At 41.7% G+C, this 22,906-nt stretch overlaps 2 protein-coding genes across 4 annotated transcripts in view; one reads left to right on the top strand and one right to left on the bottom strand.

The window, feature by feature from the left end:
* The window catches only part of LOC106586112 (actin-related protein 3), a 29,171-nt gene extending 19,084 nt beyond the window's left edge, over positions 1-10,087 (bottom strand). Inside the window, exons 1-4 of the mRNA XM_014172983.2 lie at positions 9,866-10,087; positions 2,850-2,905; positions 2,257-2,369; positions 444-554 (exon numbers count right to left, since the gene is read on the bottom strand). Of these exons, the coding sequence (XP_014028458.1) occupies positions 444-554; positions 2,257-2,369; positions 2,850-2,905; positions 9,866-9,909 (324 nt within the window). The 5' untranslated portion in view covers positions 9,910-10,087. The remainder of the gene's footprint in view (positions 1-443; positions 555-2,256; positions 2,370-2,849; positions 2,906-9,865) is intronic.
* An 8,308-nt stretch (positions 10,088-18,395) lies between these two features.
* The window catches only part of LOC106586111 (solute carrier family 35 member F5), a 30,134-nt gene continuing 25,623 nt past the window's right edge, over positions 18,396-22,906 (top strand). Inside the window, exons 1-7 of one of the 3 annotated variants that reach the window (XM_014172980.2) lie at positions 18,396-18,592; positions 19,943-20,039; positions 20,410-20,472; positions 20,585-20,719; positions 21,260-21,409; positions 21,587-21,646; positions 21,793-21,874. In XM_014172980.2, the coding sequence (XP_014028455.2) occupies positions 20,585-20,719; positions 21,260-21,409; positions 21,587-21,646; positions 21,793-21,874 (427 nt within the window). In that variant the 5' untranslated portion in view covers positions 18,396-18,592; positions 19,943-20,039; positions 20,410-20,472. Of the gene's footprint in view, positions 18,593-18,627; positions 19,663-19,942; positions 20,040-20,409; positions 20,473-20,584; positions 20,720-21,259; positions 21,410-21,586; positions 21,647-21,792; positions 21,875-22,906 lie in introns of those variants that run through there. The other 2 variants (XM_045707315.1, XM_014172981.2) reach the window with 2 other exon arrangements.

Here is a 22,906-nt window from a genome sequence, read left to right as displayed (position 1 = left end):
TTCAAAATGTTCCAGCCAATTCGCTTTATTTTTGTAATACATTACACTAGATCTATTGGATCTATTTTCAACCTTTTAAGGAATAGTCAGATTTGTGTTAATGGATCAAACACTGGCTTTAAATGCAACCCATTTCACAGCGAATGAGAAAGCTCATCATGTAAAGATTTTGGCCGACTGTTTTAAACATTTAGTTTCAGTTCCCTTCACTAGCGGCTCCATTTCACTTGGCTCACAGTGCCGATATAGTTGTACTTCCTCAAGTCTCTTGACATTTATGACATCACTTTTTAAACCACGGGTGCACAACTCAGGCCCTTGAGTTCCACAGTACAGCTGTTTTTTGTTTCTCCCATGAAGTTGGAAAGAGAGCCTACCCTCTATCCATCAACATGGTTTCTTCCTATTCTGTAAATGTCCCATTTGGTCCATTGGCCTCTTACCAACAGGAAGTAGTGGTCCTCAGGCTCTGCCCTCAGGTACTTGAAGATGACCTGCTCCATGAACCTCTCCATTAGGTCCCAGTCCTCCACGATGCCATGACGGATCGGCCACTGGTGGGCGAGAGGTCAAAGGTCAGTCACACAGGCAAACATAAAGGCTAGTAAATTCCTTAGGGACACCAAGTACACCAACATACACTTTAGTGCATGGATGAATGAAACTTCAAGTACACCAACTTACATTTAGGACATGACCTAGTGACAAACCAAGTACACTGAACAAAAATATAAAAATGCAACACGTATCTGAGTTGGTCCCATGTGGTGAAATAAAAGATCTCAGAAATGTTCCATACACACAAAAAGCTAATTTCTCAAAAATGTTGCGCACAAATTTGTTTACATCCCTGTTAGTGAGCATTTCTCCTTTGCAAAGATAATCGTTCCACTTGATAGTTGTGGCATATTTAGAAGCTGATTAAAAACAGCATGATCATTACACAGGTGCACAGTGTGCTGGGGACAATAAAAGGCCACTAAAACGTGCAGTTGTTACAACGCCACCGATGTCTCACGTTGGGTGAGTGTACCACTGGCATGCTGACTGCAAAAATGTCCACCAGAGCTGTTGACAGAAAATGTAATGTTCATTTCTCTACCATAAGTCACCTCCAACGTTGTTTTAGAGAATTTGGCAGTACGTTCAACCAGCCTCAGAACTGCAGACCACGTGTATGGCATCGTGTGGGCCAGCGGTTTGCTGATGTGAACAGAGTGCCCCATGGTGGCAGTGGGGTTATGCAAGGGCAGGCATAAGCTACGGACAACAAACAATCGCATTTTATCTATGGCAATTTGAATGCACAGAGATACAGTGAGGAGATCCTGAGGCCCACTGTTGTGCCATTCATCCGCCGCTATCACCTCATGTTTCAGCATGATAATGCATGGCTCCATGTCTCAACGATCTGTACACAATTACTGGAGGCTGAAAATGTCCCAGTTCTTCCATGACCTGCATACTCACCAAACATGTCACCCAATGAGCATGTTTGTGATGCTCTGGATCAACATGTACAACAGCGAGTTCCAGTTAACAATAATATCCAGCAACTTCGCACAGCCATTGAAGAGACGTGGGACAAGATTCCACAGGCCACAATCAAAAGCCTGATCAACTCTTTGCGAAGGTGATCTGCCTCATGCAGAGGGACACATGGTGATCACACCAGATACGGACTGGTTTTCTGATTCACGACCCTATTTTTTTTTTGTATCTGTGACCAACAGATGCATATCTGTATTCCCAGTCATGTGAAATCCATAGATTAAGGCCTAATGAAATGACTTCAATTGACTGATTTCCTTATATGAACTGCAACTCTGTAAAATCTTTGAAATGTTCTGCATGTTGCGTTTATATTTTTATTATTTTGCATACAATAACATACAGTTCGTAGGCCTGCATGGCTTAGTGACACTAACATACATTCAGTACATGGCTTAGTGACTAGCTGTGACAGATGCCTCTCTAGTGAAGTATACTGGTTTCCATATTGCCTTGGAATAGGAATCTGTTAAACACACAGTATGCGAGTTATCACGACACACCTTGCGGGCCGCGTGACACACCTTACATGACAACTTCCAATTGGTGGGCTTGTGCATTGTATTGGTCACATAAAAATTACTTCTAGGCTGTCATGTTTTGCTGTCATGTTTGGCATTGGGCAGGTTTGTTTGTTGTTTATGTGAGCTTTGATATACTGTATTGGGTGGGCCTGTAGCCTTTTCAAGTGAACAGGTTCGGTACCTTTGTGGCGTAATTGGGCTTGTCTATCCCCTCGTCGCCAATGAAGAAGTCCAGGTCATCCACCCCCTTGACCGTCCTTGATCCAACCTTGGCTGACTCTTTGATTGCAATACCTGGGAGGGAGAGATGGAGGGAGAGAGCAAGAGCGCGCGAGAAAGCGCACGAAAGAGAAAGAGCGAGAGAGTGAGTGAGAGCAAGAGAGAGCACGTGAAAGAGAGAGCGAGAGAGACCGTGTGAGAGAGAGTGCGAGAAAGAGAGAGAATCGATTAGACTAAGGCTGTGTTTGATGAAAGAGCTTTGTTAGGGATACTATGTTTGTTCTCTAAATAAAACACTAATTCAGTCAAACACCAAGTGCAAGAGTGAACTATGCCCTCACTGTTCACTATCCGGACTTGTATTCCCAACGCATGGCCCCAAAGGGTTCCTCTTTGAAACCGTGTTAGCTCTCTGCTTGACCAGCTTTAATATTACTTTGGTCTCGGCAACACATTTTTAAAAAAAAAATTTTAAAATCACCACTGGCTGAGTTCAAGTTCAACAGCTAGGCCTACCCTCTATGTAAGGCGAATCGCCTGGACAGATATACTCACATGATGGAACAATGAACTGTGGCTCTGTGTTCCCTGCATACCCCAGCTTTGTGTATCTGGAAGAGAGAGAAAAGGTAGCTACACCATTAGATTTAACAGCCATGGTAGACTTAACACATGCTCACTGTGCACATTTATGTTGTATGGGTGCCAGTTTGTAAAAAAGAAAAGAAAATATATCTTAGCAAGCCTAGACTATATTTTGGTTAGCTTCAATACAACCCCTGTTCTTCTAGGGATCAGAGCCAACAACTGCAGCTCGACTCTGAATAGCCTACCCTTCGATAGGAAGTGTAAAAGGGCATTTGGAATCAAAGCGGCTATTCATACATTTCCCAAAATCCAACACACGTATAAATCTTAGCATAGCGTCATCCTACAACTGGTTTGAGTGCCAGCAGTGTTGCATTTGAAGTTCACTTGCAGTAGGCTAAAGCCTTCTGCAGATCGATAATGAAGCCTAGAGTGCTCAGCCCAAAAATGTACAGAAACTGTCAAAATCATTAAAAGGGGCATATTACTGTTTGAAAGTTGGCAGTCGGCAGAAATCTCTGTGAAAACTTGGGGTGGGCATTTAGGCTAGCATGGCACAGATTTTCCACACATACCTGGAAACCTATCTAATGGTCTTTTGTTGTGGTCAAAACAATTCCCCAAATTTTTCCCACGTATAGACGTAACCCTTGGAACATAACCTAGCTTAAATACTACATCAAAGACTTAAATACTAGTACTTTTCATGGGCCTTTCTATGATCCTTTGTGTAGTGGCGTTTTGCTAGGCACATGCTAGCCAGATGTGGGCGGCTGTGGCTCTGTTCTCCCATCATTTCCTGGACAGGGCCCGTGGGAATGATAGAGGACACTGTTAAAGAGTGCCAAAGCACAGTGGGCATCAAAGACTACAGTAGGCAAGTAACTCCTAGTCATAACAGTGCAGTCTTCCAGCTCGTGTACTTAGGAGGAGGCAGTAGCAGTCTCTAACGTGCATGTGCATGAACCAAAAATAAGGACATAGCCTAGTTGATACACACACTAGCTAGATATATGGTAGGGCTGGCCCCGACTAAAAAAAAAGTCTTAGTCGACCGACAGTCGGATTGTTCTTTCGACCAATCGATAAAACACACAAATTACTCAAGAAAGAACACAATGTTCACACTGTGTTCAAAACAATGACAGCGAGTACCTGTGTGACTGGTGCACGTTGTCTCGCTCTCCTCTCTACTGCAGCGAAAAGGCATCACAGCACAGAAATTGTTTATTGCGCTGTCCGTGCTGAAGCTGCAACATAATTTACGCCATTTAGTTTGTTACTTGTTTCTGACTGAAAAATTCTGTTTACGAAATCCCTCATTTGTTTTGGAAAAATACTGTCTATTCCCTCAAACCTTGCACTCTTTACGTGAAAAATGTAAGCAGCGCATGCATGTGACCAATAGGGCCTGACCTATAACCTATCATAATCACGTCAATAAATTGTTTATAACAAACTCCGAACACGTGACAGCAAAATGGATGCGGCGGACGTGAAAAAGAAACTTGAACTGGTTACTCAGGAGGGAAAGGGGAAGTCATCTGCGGAAGTTGTTGGAAAACTACTGGAGATCAATAAATCCAACACACCTATAAAAGGAGGGTATAGGAGCAAGCATTGCGTGAGGATCCTGTGTGCCAAACAGTTGCTGTTAGATTACAATATTTTTATTTTTACTGACAATTTGGAACAGTATAAACACAAAATAAGTATACCAGAGTCTATTCTAAAAAAATAGATATATAAATATAAAGTAGGGCTGGGCGGTGTACCGTATTTTATGATATACCGGTATTGATGCTGGGACCGGTTGGGGTTTTTAATTTACCTTCTACACCGTTATTTGAATGTTTGGTTTGTTAAATGTGATACGCCATGTCTAATGTCCATTTTTATAGTTTACTTCGCTACCTGAGTCATCTCTCTCCGTGCCACTTTCCACACAGACTTAGCCACACCCTGTCGCTCAAGGAGAGCATTTGATGTTCCTCAACCACGAGACGCTTGCGTTCAGTCTGCATAGTCAATGCAGCACATGCAACAATGTTGATGACAACAATGCTGTTTTCACTTTGCTTCTTAATATGAATCCACTGGCGTTCTATAATGACACTATTAGTTTGTTTCTTACATCAGCAAACAGCTAGTTTGTATTTTTTTTTAATTTTTAATTTTTTAATATTTTTTTTGTTGCATTTTCCAATTAAGAACATTCCAAAAGTGAAAATATGTTAGACAACAAAGGACAAAGTGACGGTAACAGACGAGCGTAATAAAAAATAAAAATTATATATACGGGCATACATAATACATAAAAAACATACATGATACATAAATCATAATAAAATAAATATTAATAATAATAATGAGACATTGATTCATATGGTCACCTGCTGTAAGCTACATATTATACATTACGTGTGAAACATTATATAAGAATTATATAGAGATTCAATCAATGTGGTGTGGGGGGAGATTCTCCATATAGTCAATAAAAGGTTGCCAAATTCTGTAAAATGTCTTTAACTTATTCCTCAAGCAGTAAGTGATTTTCTCCAGTGGGATACAACTATAAACTTCCGATAGCCACATTGCCACTGGTAGAGGGGAATCCGATTTCCATTTCAAGGCAATACATTTCTTGGCAATCGCTAGCAATATTTCTGTTAGCTTTATAGTATGACTTTGCCTAAGATTGGTGTTAGTATAGTTACCCAGTAGGCAGACCTCGGGGTCTAAAGGGAATGCAACCCCGTGGATTGAGGATATGGTATCGCATACCCCCTGCCTAGTTTGTATTTTCTTAGCAAGTTGCCCTAAATCTTGTGAGACGCTTATTGTTAGCTGCTAATGCTAATAGCTAGCTAATAAATGTACTGAGTAAGAGCAAACGTAGCTACCCAATACAGCCTGATAATACCAGTGATGGTGTAGACCTAAATCAGCATGTTGTTTGTGCAACAGTATCTTCTAAATCAATGAGGAATATGCAAAGCAAGAATGTTAGCTACATTAAGTAGCTAAGAGAAAACATGCAATGTAGCCAAAGCTTATATGGTCCCCTAGGAAACACTTATCAACACTTTAGTTCCTACCCTGTCACAATAACTTCTCCCTGGCATTTTAATGTGTTGTCATCTCAAACACTGTAACCCGTAGCACTCACATCTGTACCCATGAAGTGCCTTGAAAGGCTGGTCAAGGCTCACATCAACACCATCATCGCAGAAACCCTAGACCCAAACCAATTTGCCGCCCCAACAGATCCACAGATGATGCAATCTCCATTGCACTCCACACTGCCCTTTCCCACCTGGACAAAAGGAAGACCTATGTGAGAATGCTATTCACTGACTACAGCTCAGTGTTCAACACCATAGCGCCTCCAAAGCTCATCACTAAGCTAAGGACCCTGGGACTAAACACCTTCCTCTGCAACTGGATCCAGCAGGTTGGGCGCTTCAAGTTCTAAGGTGCCCACATCACCAACAAACTAACATGGTCCAAGCACACCAAGACAGTCGTGAAGAGGGCACGACATACCTATTCCCACTCAGGGGACTGAAAAGATTTGGCATGGGTCCTCAGATCCCCAAAAGGTTCTACAGCTGCACCAGAGAGAGCATCCTGGCTGGTTGCATCACTGCCTGGTATGGCAACTGCTCGGCCTCCAACCGCAAGGCACTACAGAGGGTAGTGTGAATGGCCCAGTACATCACTGGGGCCAAGCTTCCTGCCAGCCAGGGCCTCTATACCAGGCGGAGGCAGAGGAAGGCCCTAAAAATTGTCAAAGATTCCAGCCGCCTTAGTCATAGACTGTGCTCTCTGCTACCGCACGGCAAGCGGTACCGGAGCGCCAAGTCTAGGTCCGAGAGGTTTCTAAACAGCTTCTACCCCGAAGCCATAAGACTCCTTAACATCTATTCAAATGGCTACCCAGACTATTTGCAGACAGGTGCAAATCAGACAGGTGTCTTGTGCACCATTAAAAAAATATATATTTTGCGACTGCTTGACTAAAGAAATCTCGGTCGACCAACAGTCTATCGACCAAACACATGACCAGTCAACTAAAATGTGGTCAGCTCTAGGATATAGCCTAGTTTAGTTGAGACAATACCTTAAGGATATAGCCTAGTTGAGACAATACCATAAGGATATAGGCCTAGCTTAGCTGACACTACAATAAGGATGAGACATTGTCTGAGGTGCTTGTCAATTCCATAGTTTCAATGAACAGGCTATAGCCTAGCTAGAAAGTAGGCTAGGCCTAGTTGCTTATAAAAGCCTAACTATGAGGGAAGAAGAAGAATTCTACTATGTGCACTTGGAACGTGGAAGACACAAAAACATAGGCTTAGGGCTTCATTCCACTGAACAGCCCTAGCTTGTCTGGGGCAACTACCTGCCTCAACAAGCCTGTTGCACCACACTCCTAGCAGTGGACACAACCACAAACACAGGAGTGTTTCAATTCCAAATCGACCTCCTAGCCCTGGGTTCCCCAACTGGCGGCCCACAGGCTGAATTTGGCCCACGGGTGGGTTTTTTTGGTGCCCCAAGTGTTCTGAGCAAATTTCTATTATTATTTAACATTGTCATAAAATACTACATTAAAAACACTAGGAAATCAGCTCCAAGTGATTTTAATTTTGGAAATCTTTTCCCAACTATTCCCACGAAAAATATAGAGACATGATCGTATACAAATGTAAGCAATGACTACGTTTTAGTCAAATATATCTGTTCGGGCTTCTTGCGGTCAATTTGCATTCTACAAATTATTTGTAATTAAAAATAATAAATTGGCCCAGGGCTGAATCTACTTGCTGATCCCCGCCCTAGCCCTTTGTCACTAGATCTTAAAGGATTGGATAGGTGAGATAGGACAATGGACAACCTACCTTCCTCTCCAACTCACCCTCTCTATAGTGGGGATATTCTGACATACTGCGTACACCCAATCTTCTAAAAATCTAGGCCCACTTTCTATGAAAGAGATAGAAGGTAGGGGCTAGAGATCGATTTGGGATTGGGCAGTGGGCCTGAACTGGGTAGCTCTCTCTGAAATGCTAACTGGGCCTATCCACTAGGCTACACTGTGAATCAAGGCCAAATGCAGGCTAAATTTAGACAATGATTAGGTCTAAATATATACAAAATAAAAACTGTTTGCTGTGGATGATAAGCAAAGGACGACTCCACACTAGTCGGAGGTACTAGTCTCAGTTGCAAGCCTGGCCTGCAACACCTAGCCTACATATGAAGCATTTGTTTTGACCAGAATGAACCCCTGCAAAAAAATGATAATAATACACTAGCTAACATAAAACAGTGTCTCTTTCACATAGCCCCGAACACATCTTTTACAGAGGAGTGGACAAACTAGCCCTACAATAACAGTGAAATGGAACAGTTGAGTTCTAAGAATAGCATCCCACTTGTGCTTGAGGTAAAAGGATGTGGAGTTCAGTTCACACATTTTGGCTATCTGAGCGTGACTCATGAGCTGTGTGGTGGTGTACTCGACTTGACTTCTGCTGGTCTGGTACTTTAGCATCTTGGCCTTCTCAGCATTTTCAAACATCTGCTTTACAAAGGAGTTACCCTCATTCTCCATCCTCAGCTGTAGTTTCCTGTCCTCTTCCCCAGCGAGGACCAGATGCACTAGCCTAATAGCCCAAACGGAGGGGGGAGATAAGTGGAGAGGTATGCAGGGCAACATACAGAGTGACGAGTTCAAGTCTTTACACGCTAGTGCTGCGGCACAGTCACATCTCAGTTAGGCAATAACCCTAACTATAGTATTAAACATAAATCCCTATCATTTCAAATAATCTACATCTAGGCCAAGGATATATCAAATGCATACATTAGATATTCCTCCTTAGATTAAATCATGTACATTGATAAACAATAAGTAGGCCTAACAATGAATACAAGTAACAGATGCAGAGAATTGCACTAGCAATAATTATTCAAAGACTGAGGACCGCACAAAAACATTCTTGTGTTACTGAATAAGATTCACCAAAGTGATTATTTGCTAAAACAAGGCAACTAGAATGTTGTGGTGTATTGCACAGTTCGATAATGAGGGATTAGCCTAGGCCTAACTGTTCCTAAATCACTGGCTTTGAATACATCTTAGGACGTGCAATTAATATATTGGCATCCAAAACTATTAGGGATAAAGCAGAAGTATGCACAATCAATGAAAAAGCGTTGTAGAACTGTGAGGTCCCCCTTCAGTGAAAAGTCCCTTGCTTATTTACGAATTCGAATCAGTCTTTGTTATTTAGAAAAATGATTCATGTGTAGTTTCATTTGAGATATTTAAGGATCCGACTAGGGCTAAAGTGAAGAAATTAGAGAAGTTTGCTAATCAAAAAAACATGTTCAGATGCCGAAAACGACCATATATGGACTAAAAAGCGTGAATGAGGAAGTCGACAATATAGGAAGTCGCTCTGCGCGTGCTCAAAGTCGGTGATGACTTATAGTGATCACTGTAAAATTACTTATGAACTGCATAGCTAGTATCTACCATTACACAGTACAAAAAAACATGCAAAGCCCATTTATAACGTCCACTCAAAGTAAGTCAGAAATGTAAAACAGTTCTACTAGAACCCCAGCAATGGGGTTAGTAATTTTATTGTATTGAAAAAGCCTTTCCGACAGAAAAACATGTTCTGATATCAAGCAATTAGCAAGCTTATAGCCATCTTGCTAACGCGTTAGCCAACTAGCGAACACAGCAAACCGCAGTCAATTACAATGAAACAGTCGTGCAATAACGACCTAACAAAACAATGAAAACACATGTTTCGCAATGAATCGGCATGAAAGGTTACATTAATTATATTTAGCAAGCTAACTAGCAACACACCCAGTTGGTGACAGCGATGGGCTCTGTCTCGGTGACACCCAAAATCTCGATGCTCTGTCTGCACCGCGTTCTAGTTTGAATAGCTTACCCTGTACCACAGTCGACAACACACGCCGGTAATCGTCCTGCCATCTCGTGTACTTCTGGTAATCACAAATGTTTGTTTTGAATTGAAAGCAGTCTGGGTCGGGTGGAGGATCTTGCAAACCGTCCACAGGAGTACGGAATCCAGAACCCGCACAGTACAGTTTTTACTTCCGCACTCGGTCTTGGACGGGGAGGTCGTCACTAGGTAACACAGCCACAAAGTCATAAACCCCGCCTCTTTCTACAATTTCTCATCTTAAAATCTGATTTTAAACCTTAACCACACCGCCAACATTATGCCTAACGCTATACTTTAAATATAAACAAAAGTTATAAAAAAACTCATTCATAATATCCGATATAGCCAATTTTTACTTTGTGGCTGCGTTATCTAGTGGAAACCGGCAGGCAGGGAGAGGCAAGATGGCTGACGCCGGGGAGCGCTTGAGCAATGCAGGCAGTGTGGTTCACAGTGGCCCCTGTGTTCGAAAGTAAATTAGAGACATAAGTGTACATGCATATAAAGTATGATTTGCACATGTCAAATATGAGTTTCACCTGTATTATCAGTTTTGTAGTCGCACACAAGACTTGCAAGCACGTAAGTGATGTGTGAATAAATCAACACTTGCAAACATAATTTAAAACAAACATAACTTAATACATAAGTTATGTTAATACATAACTTAATACATAACATACATAACATACATAACATAACTTGATACATTATGTGAATACATTGAATAAGATTTGCAAGCATGCAACTCAATTTGAGAATTAATGCAACTACTTTACTAAACTTGCAACTGGGGAATCTTCATCTGTGAATCAAAACTACATCTGCTAATGTCGAATCTGCTTGCTCTGAGTTTAGCGTCTAACCTCTGCGTTCTATCTTGTCCCAGACTTCTGCTGATCAAGTTTAGCCCATGTAGTCACTGTGCTTCTGCGCTGCATTGCTTAGGGGTTTCTAGGCTGGGTATCTGTAAACCACTTTGTGACTGTTGATTAGGGCTGTCCTGATTAACTTGAGACAATAGGCATGCATTTATAACAAGAACAGTGTGTGTTGTTTTGGTTATATATCCTTATTTTACAAATGTGAACGTTTAGCCGATCAGGAGTGGACTACATTTTAATTAAAATTATTCGCTAGGATGTAATCCACCACTTTTCTAATGAATACTCCTTGTCGGAACAACAAAGTTTTCTATGTATTTATGCTAAATATTCCCTTTTGTCAATAACAGCTTTTACACATCATGGCAACATGCTTGACTGAAAAAATATTTAAACGTGTCTTTAGACTTTATGGAAATTATGGGGGTGATGCTGTTGCCCATTTTTCCAGTAAAATATTCACTGTCCCTCCCTCTCAGGCTCTTGTTTGCAGACTTCCTGATAAACCTGATCCTGTGGGTGGAGGGCTTCTTGGCAGCCATCCCCTTCAGCACGCTGGTGGCCATCTTGGCTTTGTGGTTTGGCATGTCTGGGCCCCTCACCTTCGTGGGCGCCTAGCCTAATTCGGCTTCATGATGCCTGTGAGTTTCACCTATCAATCACGCTGTCTGTATGGATAACTCTTTCAGTTCATCTTACATCATGTGCATTTCCCCCCTAAAGTTGCAATCTCTTTCACACTGGCATAAATCATAGAAAACATAGCATACTAAGAAGGGTTTGTCTTGATGAGTTTCTATGCTACTCTCTGTGCTCCAGGCACACAAAAATACATACAGAACCAGTCAAAAGTTTGGACCCCTACTAATTCAAAGGTTTTTCTTTAGTAAAAATAAACTAAGCAAAAAAACAAACTTCCTCTTACTGTCAACTGTGTTTATTTTCAGAAAACTTAATGTGTAAATATTTGTAGGAACATAACAAGATTCAATAACTGAGACATACACTGAACAAGTTCCACAGACATGTGACTAACAGAAATGTAATAATGTGTCCCTGAACAAAGGGGGGGGGGATCAAAATCAAAAGTAACAGTCAGTATCTGGTGTGGCCACCAGCTGTATTAAGTACTGCAGTGCATCTCATCCTCATGGATTGCACCAGATTTGTCAGTTCTTGCTGGGAGATGTTGCCCCACTCTTCCACAAAGGCACATGCAAGTTCCCGGACATTTCTGGGGTGAATGGCCCAAGCCCTCTGATCCAAAAGGTCCCAGACGTGCTCAATGGGATTGAGATCCGAGCTCTTCGCTGGCCATGCAGGAAATCATGCACAGAGCGAGCAGTATGGCTGGTGGCGTTGTCATGCTGGAGGGTCATGTCAGGATGAGCCTGCAGGAAGGGTACCACATGAGGGAGGAGGATGTCTTCCCTGTAACGCACAGCATTGAGATTGCCTGCAATGACAACAAGCTCAGTCCAATGATGCTGTGACACACCGCCACAGACCATGACGGACCCTCCACCTCCAAATTGATCCCGCTCCAGAGTACAGGCCTCGGTGTAATGCTCATTCCTTCGACGATAAACGCAAATCCGACCATCACCCCTGGTGAGACAAAACCACAACTCGTCAGTGAAGAGCACTTCTCGCCAGTCCTGTCTGGTCCAGCGACGGTGGGTTTGTGCGCATAGGCGACGTTGTTGCCGGTGATGTCTGGTGAGGACCTGCCTTACAACAGGCCTCAGTCCAGCCTTTCTCAGCCTATTGCGGACCGTTTGTGCACTGATGAGGGATTGTGCATTCCTGGTATAACTCGGGCAGTTGTTGTTGCCATCCTGTACCTGTCCTGCAGGTGTTATGTTCGGATGTAACGATCCTGTGCAGATGTTGTTGCACGTGGTGTGCCACTGTGAGGACGATCAGCTGCCCGTCCTGTCTCCCTGTAGCGCTGTCTTAGGCGTCTCACATTGCAATTTATTGCCCTGGCCACATCTGCAGTTCTCAAGCCTCCTTGCAGCATGCCTAAGGCACGTTCAAGCAGATGAGCAGGGACCCTGGGCATCTTTCTTTTGGTGTTTTTCAGAGTCAGTAGAAAGGCCTCTTTAGTATCCTAAGTTTTCATAACTGTGACCTTAATTGCTTACCGTCTGTAAGCTGTTAGTGCCTTAACGACCGTTCCAAAGGTGCATGTTAATTAATTGTTTATGGTTCATTGAACAAGCATGGGAAACAGTGTTTAAACCCTTTCAATGAAGATCTGTGAAGTTATTTTGATTTTTACGAATTATCTTTGAAAGACAGGGTCCTGAAAAAGGGATGTTTCTTTTTTTGCTGAGTTTATTTTCTACATTGTAGAATAGTGAAGACATCAAAACTATGAAATAACACAGATGGAATCATGTAGTAACCCAAAACTTACTTCAAATGTAAAAATATATTTTGCATTTGAGATTCTTAAAAGTAGCCACCGTTTGCCTTGATGACAGCTTTGCACACTCTTGGCATTCTCTCAAACAGCTTCATGAGGTAGTCACCTGGAATGGATTTCAATTAACAGGTGTGCCTTCTTAAAAGTTAGTTTCTACAAGTGTAGTTGTAAAAGCCATCAAGCGATATGATGACACTGACTCTCATGAGGACCGCCACAGGAAAGGAAGACCCAGAGTCACCTCTGCTGCAGAGGATATGTTCTTTAGAGTTAACTGCACCTCAGATTGCAGCCCAAATAAATGCTTCACAGAGTTCAAGTAACAGACACATCTCAACATCAACTGTTCAGAGGAGACTGTGTGAATTAGGCATTCATGGTCGAATTGCTGCAAAGAAACCACTACTAAAGGACACCAATGAGAAGAAGAGACTTGCTTGGGCCAAGAAACACGAGCAATGGACATTAGACCAGTGGAAAATCCAAATTTGATATTTTTGGTTCCAACCGCCGTGTCTTTGTGAGACGCAGAGTAGGTGAACGGATGATCCCCGCATGTATGGTTCCCACCGTGAAGCATGAAGGAGGAGGTGTGATGGTGACACTGTCTGTGATTTATTTAGAATTCAAGTCAAACTTAACCAGTACGGCTAGCACAGTATTCTGCAGCGATACGCAATACCATGTGGTTTGTGCTTAGTGGGACTATTATTGGTTTTTCAACAGGACAATGACCCAACACACCTCCAGGCTGTGTAAGGTCTATTTGACCAAGGAGAGTGATGGTGTGCTGCATCAGATGACCTGGCCTCCACAATCACCCGACCTCAATCCAATTGATGGTTTGGGACGAGTTGGACCGCAGAGTGAAGGAAAAGCAGCCAACAAGTGCTCAGCATATGTGGGAACTGCTTCAAGACTGTTGGAAAAGCATTCCAGGTGAAGCTGGTTGAGAGAATGCGAAAAGCTGCCAAAGGTAAAGGGTGGCAACTTTGAAAAATCTCAAATATAATATATATTTAGATTTGTTAAACACTTTTTTTGGTTACTACGTGATTCCATATGTGTTCATAGTTTTGATGTCTTCAATATTATTCTACAATGTAGAAAACATTAAAATTAAAGAATCCTTGAATTACTAGGTGTGTCCAAACTTTTGACTGGTACTCTAAGTATTCAGACCCTTTGCTATGAGACTCAAAATTGAGCTCAGGTGCATCTTGTTTCCGTTGATCATCCTTGATGTTTCTACAACTTGATGGGAGCCAACCTGTGGTAAATTCAATTGATTGGACATCATTTGGAAAGGCACACACCTGTCTATATAAGGTCCCACAGTTGACAGTGCATGTCAGAGCAAAAACCAAGCCATGAGGTTGAAGGAATTGTCCATAGAGCGCCAAGACTAGATTGTGTCGAGGCACAGATCTGGGGAAAGGGACCAAAACATATCTGTAGCATTGAAGGTCACCAAGAACACAGCGGCCTCCATCATTCTTAAGAAGAAGACGTTTGGAACCAAGACTCTTCCTAGAGCTGGCCGCCGGGCCAAACTGAGCAGTCAGGTGAGAAGGGCCTTAGTCAGGGAGGTGACCAAGAACCCGATGGTCACTCTGACAGAGCTCCAGAGTTCCTCTGTGGAGATGGGAGAATCTTCCAGAAGAACAACCATCTCTGCAGCACTCCACCAATCAGGCCTTTTTATGGTAGTGTCCAGATGGAAGCCACTCCTCAGTAAAAGGCACATGACAGCCTGTTTGGAGTTTGCCAAAAGGCACCTAAATGACTCTATGAAAAACAAGATTCTCTGGTCTGATAAAACCAAGATTGAACTATTTGGCCTGAATGTCAAGTGTCATGTCTGGAGGAAACCTGGCACCATCCTTACGGGGAAGAATGGTGGTGGCAGCATCATGCTGTGGGGATGTTTTTCAGCAGCAGGGACTGGGAGACTAGTCAGGATCGAGGAAAAGATGAACGGAGAATAGTACAGAGATCCTTGATGAAAACCTGCTCCAGAGTGCTCAGGACCTCAGACTGGGGTGAAGGTTCACCTTCCAACAGGACAATGATCCTGAGCACACAGCCAAGACAACACAGGAGTAGCTTCGGGACAAGTCGCTGAATGTCCTTGAGAAGCCACGCCAGAGCCCGGACTTGAACCACATCGAACATCTCTGGTGAAACCTGAAAATAGCTGCGCAGCGACGCTCCCCATCCAACCTGACAGAGCTTGAGAGGATCTGCAAAGAATGGGAGAAACTCTCCCAAATACAGGTGTGACAAGCTTGTAGCGTCATACCCAAGAAGAATTTAGGCTGTAATCACTGCCAAAGGTGCTTCAACAAAGTACTGAGTAAAGGGTCTGAATACTTATATAAATGTGATGTTTTGTATTTTGAATACATTTGCAACAATTTCTAAAAACCTGTTTTTGCTTTGTCATTATGGGCTATTGTGTGTAGATTGATGAGGGGGTGGGGCAACTTAATCAATTTTAGAATAAGGCGGTAACGTAACAAAAAGTGAAGGTGTCTATGTGCTCCTAAAGTGCTGTAGCCCTGTGTGCTCTTTCATTAGTTTTGTTTTCATTCATTTATTTCTGGTACCCTTTTACCTTAGCATCATGAGGCCTGTGTGGCGTCATACTTAAAATCAAAGCCACATGCTCTAAAGTCCTGCTCCACCTGGGTGTTTTAATGGGCTGATGTGGGTAATACTAATACAGAGAACCCATTGTAAATGTTTTCTCCTCTTTAATGCTTTTAGCCTTTTTATGAGATTTTGTTTACCACTTCAATGCCATTACAGTGTCTGGCTGCGATTACACCTGTGAGTCTTCCTGGATAAGTCTCTTATTGCTTTGCACACCTGGATTGTACAATATTTGCACATTATTCTTTAACAAATTCTTCAAGCTCTGTCAAGTTGGTTGTTGATCATTGCTAGACAGCCATTGATTTTCAAGCCACAACTGACAAGTGTGGAATCCAGAACGATATGTGACCACTTGGTTATGGCGACACCATTCTGCTGAGGACACCCAAACCAGAGGGGCCAACGCAAAGCCCAAGCAGCCTGACCCTCTATCGAAGTTTCTGTAGCCCTGCTTGGGATATTTAGCCTATATTGGCTATTGGTTGAGATGCAAATTGTTGTTTGTTCCTGAACTGGCCGAATGTCAGAGCTATCCTTCAGCACCACAAGTTGGTTCAACTTCTTTAATATCATTGCGCGATCCTGGCAGTCCATTCAGCACCATGGAGGGCGTTCCAACCCATTAAAATAACACTCATCAAGATCTGTTGCTTATGCCTAATAGGTCCGTGTGCTTATGGATAATTCCTATTTCCTTTCATCTCAGCAAGGCCAAACGAGGAAATGTATCATTTTATAATTTTTCAAGTTCAAAACAAAAATTGGATATCAACTTGTTTTCTCGTTTGTGGTCTCCAAATTGGGCATCGAATAACAGAAGACAAATAATGACTAAATGTATCCTATTTTCTTTTTGTACCTTGAAGTACACACCCCCTAATATAACATTCAAGCACAGATAGAACAATGAGAGATGGAGTGCCATGCCTGTGGGAGAGAGTGTGCACAGAACTTATCACAGTGCCGGGCAGAGGGTCCACTAGAAACCCAGCAGGTGGTCGGTCTGGGGGAAGCACTGGCCGTGATGAAAGATCTACCTTGACAATTTTCAACAACAAAAATTCCAGTGTTAATGTTTCTGAAAGTTAAGCACACAATAGTCTACAGTTTTACAGTTACAGTGGAAGTCAATGTGTTTGACAGTAATCAATATGTTCCATTATAGGCCATAGCAAGATGTGTTGTTACAGCCCCGTGATATCACTCGCAGATGTGTTTAGATCGACCAGTGGCCTGTTTGTTTGTTTTCATTGAGTTTAGAACAAAATTACAAGCGTCATTCAGTTGTGGCTTGTTAGCTCCGACAAAGACTTACTCATGTACGTGTTCATGTATGTGTCTAATAAACCCATATTCCATATCACGATGGACTCAGTGTATTATTGTCCCACAGTGAAACTTCAAATGAGGTTAATAGAGCGCATTAAAAGCTTTGAAAATGCAGTGAAATGCTTACTTACAGGCTCTAACAAATAGTGCAAAAAAAGGTGTTAGGTGAACAATAGGAAAGGAATAAAGTCAGGCTGATTGAGGTAGTATGTACATGTAGATATGGTTAAAGTGACTATGCATATATGATGAACAGAGAGCTCTGGGCCAGGAATGAGTTTTACGGTGCTAGCTACATAATTAAACCATTGCATTCTAATACAAACATGCATTAGACAGTTTGAAATTAGCCAATGGATTAATCTAATTTGTCAATATATACTTGACTTCCTTCCAATTTGTCTATGTTGCCATATACTTATTTCTATTGTGTGTTGTTTTCATCCCACTTCATTTTCATATAATTCCATAATTTCCCTCAAATCAGAGCCAAATAATTCTGCCATTTTTTTTATAGACCTTTCCAAAATTGTCATCAGATACAATGGGTCATCATTATCATCAGACAGATGGAGTATGTCAAATAGCACTTGCACCTGAGGACCTCTAAAAGATCTGTCTGGTTCCAACTGTCTTTGTTTTTCTGACAAATCTGAGAAAAGGGGCATGGAGTATGGATTTCTAAAAGCTTGCAATATCACAATGGTCCTCTTCTCAGGCATGTGCACTAGTCTATTGCAATTATTTTATTCAAAATAACTCTGATCTATGGTGTAGTATTCCGTCACCAAATGCAATTAATCTATTGTGTTGTATATGGTAGCCATAATACAACTGCTTCAACAATTGTATTAATTCATTGTATCAAATTTAATAAATGAATGTTGACACATGCCTCCAATGACATGTAGATTTAGATTGATGGTGGTTTAACTGTTATTTTTATTTTTTTAAATACTGTGATATATAGTATTTCCTTCAATATATGGATGGATTTTATTAATGTATATATTTTGTATACTGTACATGTCAATAAAATATACATCTCGTATAATTTGTTTGATTGCGTGGAGGCCTACATGTAATGTAGATTTTCTACCAACCCCAGCTGCACTCTAGCTGCTTCATGGAAAATGAAGTCTTGTTGAGTCTAAAATATTCTACATGGCCCCAAATTAAGACTACATATCCCAAAAGTCTCTGCGTCTTATTTAAATGACTAAGCAGAGTCACCTGAGCAGGAATCATAAGGATTGTTAATGTTTACAACAAAACCAGTTTGTTTAGATATGTGTTATCATCGCACACGTATTACCGATGATCAAGCTATTGTATTTGCCTGCAAAGACGAAGAATGAACGACCACGTCAAAATAGAACGAAACCTACTTACCGCCTAGCTAGCTAGGTAACGTTTAATACGAATGATTTGTTGATGGTAACGTTAACTAGCTACTCTGTAGCTAATGTTAGCTGTAAACTTCGAGAAAGCTAGCTTGTTCACGCGTTGGCTAATGATGGCTCTAGTACTGCAGTTCCCATATTGCAAAAATAACTTGTTACATTAATTTTAAACTAATTCAGGTAAACTAAGTAGCTAAATTAGATAACTGCTGTCTAATCGGCATGATGTTTCAGCTAGTTAACAAGCTCGTGAGTCCTTGCGAACAGAGTAAGAAAATTGTTTATCTTGCTAGTAAGTTAGCAAGCTAATTACCCCCTCTTTCGCTCTTGTTTGTCCTATGAATGATGAATCGAGCTAGTGAGCTACTTAGAAATATCTGATTATCAAATGAAGGACACCTCTGCAAGCATTACCTCTAACGTTATAGTGTTACAGACAGGAATCTGTCAGACTCAGAGTGACGTGCCTCTCACCCCTTTGACAAATGTATGTTGTGCATTCCTCCTTAACCGTGATTATTCGATTTAGCTACTTGGCTAAAAATACCAGGATTTTTTTTCTGACCTTCATCGGGAATTTACTCCATAGTTCTTTGATGTTGCTGTGAATGAAGCGCTACTTTCTACGTTAGTTAAATAATGCAAATCTGAAACACCCTATGCAAAGGATCAATCAACTTCTGCATAGTTGTAACGTTAGCACACATGATTCCTCCCTAGTAGACTAGCATAGCTAAGGCAACACTGAGCAAACATTATGAACAATGAATGCGTTCATTCATGAGCCGCTCCCTGTCTGCTAATCCAGTGGTTCACGACCTTTTTCGGTTACTGTACCACCAACGGATTTTTTTTTCTCTGCCCAGAGTACTCCTGAAGTACCCCCTCATGTCATGTGCATTTTACCAGTAGGGCTATGGTCTCATGAGTCGTCTCAAGTCCCCTTGTGGATAGGCCATGTTTCAAAAGGACCAAGCTCTGACCCTAAGGCACCTTTGATTTCCCCTCCAAGATCAGGTGCATTAGTGCTGGTGCGTTTTCCAACTAAAACAGTTTCATAATGGACAAGTTCAGGTTGGTCCCTGTTTTGACCTGTTTTGACCCATGAGAGAGCTAGATGTGTTTACTCAGGTGGTGCAAAAATGAGCATTTAGTCAAATCTAGCAGGAATGCTGTAGGCTTATGTGTTTTTATTAGGAGAGCATAGCATACTTCATCAATGACTTTTCAGACTAATCAGTGAATAGTCCCGTCATACCCGTCTGTGTGGAGCCCTACCTTTCGAATTGTCTTAGCTATGATAATGAACATTGTCAGGTTCTTATTTGGTTTTCCCACTTCATTGCATGTGAAGTATGGTGCCTGTGAAGCCCCATGTTGGTGTTCCTCTTTCCTGAGCTGGTCTGCACAGCAACTCCTAGAGCCAACGTGCCTTTCCTGGGGTCAACCCGGTAAGATCCTAAAGAGTTCTTAAAAAAATATTGTAAACTCTAATATTTATGGGTAAACCAGTTGAAAAGTGTACAGATGTTAGAATGTGTTCAAATTAGTTTGTAACATCACAAATAATTTTTGGCTGAGGCAGCTCTGAAGAAAACCCACATTCTTGTGTCCTGTGAAACCATTGTCACCAAACAGTTAGGCCTAGCCTATATCCTCTTTGTCTGGGTTTCAGATATCTATATGGATTTTGACCCAAACAGTAACGTTCAGTGTTGTATAACAATATGTCGTATAGTAGATTGCGGTTGATGAATTTTGTGCACTCCCTATAGGACTGTTGGACAGTGTTTCTCATTATCTACTTTGACACGGTTTCAGATTCCTGCCTGTTCCGAGTCAGAAAGTCCAAAACTCTGAAGAATCCTGTATTAGGATTTCCAGGTGCTGTCACTGTGTCACATCTGAATAACATCTCCCAGATATCTGTTTTTGGTATTTGTTTATGAACAGTTTTGAAAATGTGTGTGTTGTGTGTAACAACATGTTTGTCCAGATGGTGTGGGTGTTCATCATGAACCGGATGGGTTCTCAGGGCAGCACGGTGGCCCAGCAGAGACGCATGGCCCTGGGGGTGGTCATCCTCCTGCTGGTGGACGTCATCTGGGTGGCTTCCTCTGAGCTCACCTCAGTAAGACACTAGCACTTCCTGTAGACCAGGGGCGCACATCTCCCCTGGTTTCGTGGGCCACATTCCTACTTCTTGTATTTGCTTTTTCAGCTTGGAACTGATTGGCAGGTGCAATCTACAGACAATTACAGTGTACAGGGAGAAATGAAAACCAGCACCATTGCAGAAATGGGTGGCCTGGGATAGGCACCCTTTATTTCGGATAATATGCTCAATCTTAAGACTAGTGCTCAATTGCACGACAATGCTTGACCACTAACCCCTACCCCATAGGCACTTGTGTAGATCTGAAAGGATTGACTAGGAATATGGTAGTAGCTCCACCTTGCCTACTAGTGGGGTCACGTTTTCGCCATGATGCTCATAATATCTAGCCAGACATTTTTAATACCCCCGCACTGTACTAGGAATAGCCACATCTCAATAGTTTCAAAGTGACTTCACCCTAATTATTTTGTTCTTTAATCTGCACTGGATCAGTTTGACGTGCCAGACATTTGAACAGTAAGTCATACTTTTTTCACCTCTATTTTCCCCCAGTACATATTCAAGCGGCAGGAGTACAATAAGCCCTTCTTCAGCACGTTCACCAAGACCTCCATGTTTGTGCTGTATCTGCTGGGGTTCCTGCTGTGGAGGCCATGGAGGCAGCAGTGCACGGGCAGTCTTCGGGGACGACACGCTGCCTTTGTACGTATAGCACTGACGTCCCACAACCACATGGGGGCGACGAAACGTTGTTGTTTCCCTCTAAAGATAAATTGTTGCTAAGCTCATGCAGTATATTTGTAGTGGTTGTTGATACAAAGGTAATGTTGATTTGCTATGATGAAACAGCCCAGTCTAACCTACAGTATTTTCCCACAGTTTGCTGAGGCCTACTTTACCCCCTGTATCAACGACACCAGTTTGAATGACCATACCCTAGTGAGTATAATTGATTTGCTTTTTGTATTCTTCCTGACTCACATTTTGATTTGACTGTTGGCTGGCTGAATATACTGTAATGAATGTGATGATAAGAAATGCTTTTAGTTGAGTGCATTAGTTGAAGACTTTCTTTCTTACTTCAGAGTGAACCCCTGTACGTTCCTGTGAAGTTTCAGGACCTTCCCACAGAACAGACAAACTGTGTCAATGGAGACTGTGATTCTAGTGAGTATTAAAATATATATATATTTTTATATATAAAAATAAAACCTTTACCCGACTAACCATCCGTGTAGATTAAATATTTGATGAAGATCTATAAATAATCATATTGCCTTATTCAGCTGGTAAACAAAGCCTAAAATATATTTTCTTAAATTTCTTTATTTAACTAGGCAAGTCAGTTAAGAACAAATTCTTATTTACAATGACGGCCTAACCCGGACGACTCTGGGCCAATTGTGCGCCGCCCTATGGGACTCCCAATCACGGCCGGTTGTGATACAGCCTGGAATCGAACCAGGGTGTCTAGTGACGCCTCTAGCCCTGAGATGCAGTGCCTTAGACCGCTGCGCCACTCGGGAGCAGCGGTTGTTTAATGAGCGTTTTTTTAAAGAAACCTTCAATAATCAATATTTCATCATGTTAGAGAGTAGGAATCCTGTGGACTGTCTTGGTGATTGAGATGATCTTTTCCATGTTCAATCATTTAGGCTACTTGTTTCACCCTATGGGCAATCTTTGTTTTCTACATCAGAGTGCTGTGGTTAAATTCATGATTGACAGACAGAATATGATCATCCTGACCACAGTGGGGATAAGGAGCCTCACATAACTTGAATTTCTTTATTGATGTCCATGGTTTTTAGATATAACATAGGCCCTCTCGACAGGCTACAACCAGGGTGGGACATTTTACTTTTAAGTCCACCAGACACTGGCAGGTAGATTTATACATCTACCAGCCACTCAGATTTTTTACCAGCCAAAATATTTTTGCCATAGTTACACCAAAAATGTATTGCAAATCACTGATGAGCGTGTTTTGTAATATTTCTAAAACAATAAATGTATTACTAGTAAGAAGTAATGTGGTATATTGCTAATTACATTTTTGTGACCAGAGTGTTTTAACCAATGTAACCAATGTAGGTTAATTAAAATAAATAACTTTGATAAAATAATAAAAAAGTAAAACCGATAAACAGTTCTACAACTGAACATCAATCAAGAATCAACAAAGTGCCTCCCCTGCCA

The sequence above is a fragment of the Salmo salar genome, chromosome ssa25, assembly GCF_905237065.1.
Source record: "Salmo salar chromosome ssa25, Ssal_v3.1, whole genome shotgun sequence".
Taxonomy (NCBI): Eukaryota; Metazoa; Chordata; class Actinopteri; order Salmoniformes; family Salmonidae; genus Salmo; species Salmo salar.
This window is presented reverse-complemented; position numbering and strand designations above follow the sequence as displayed.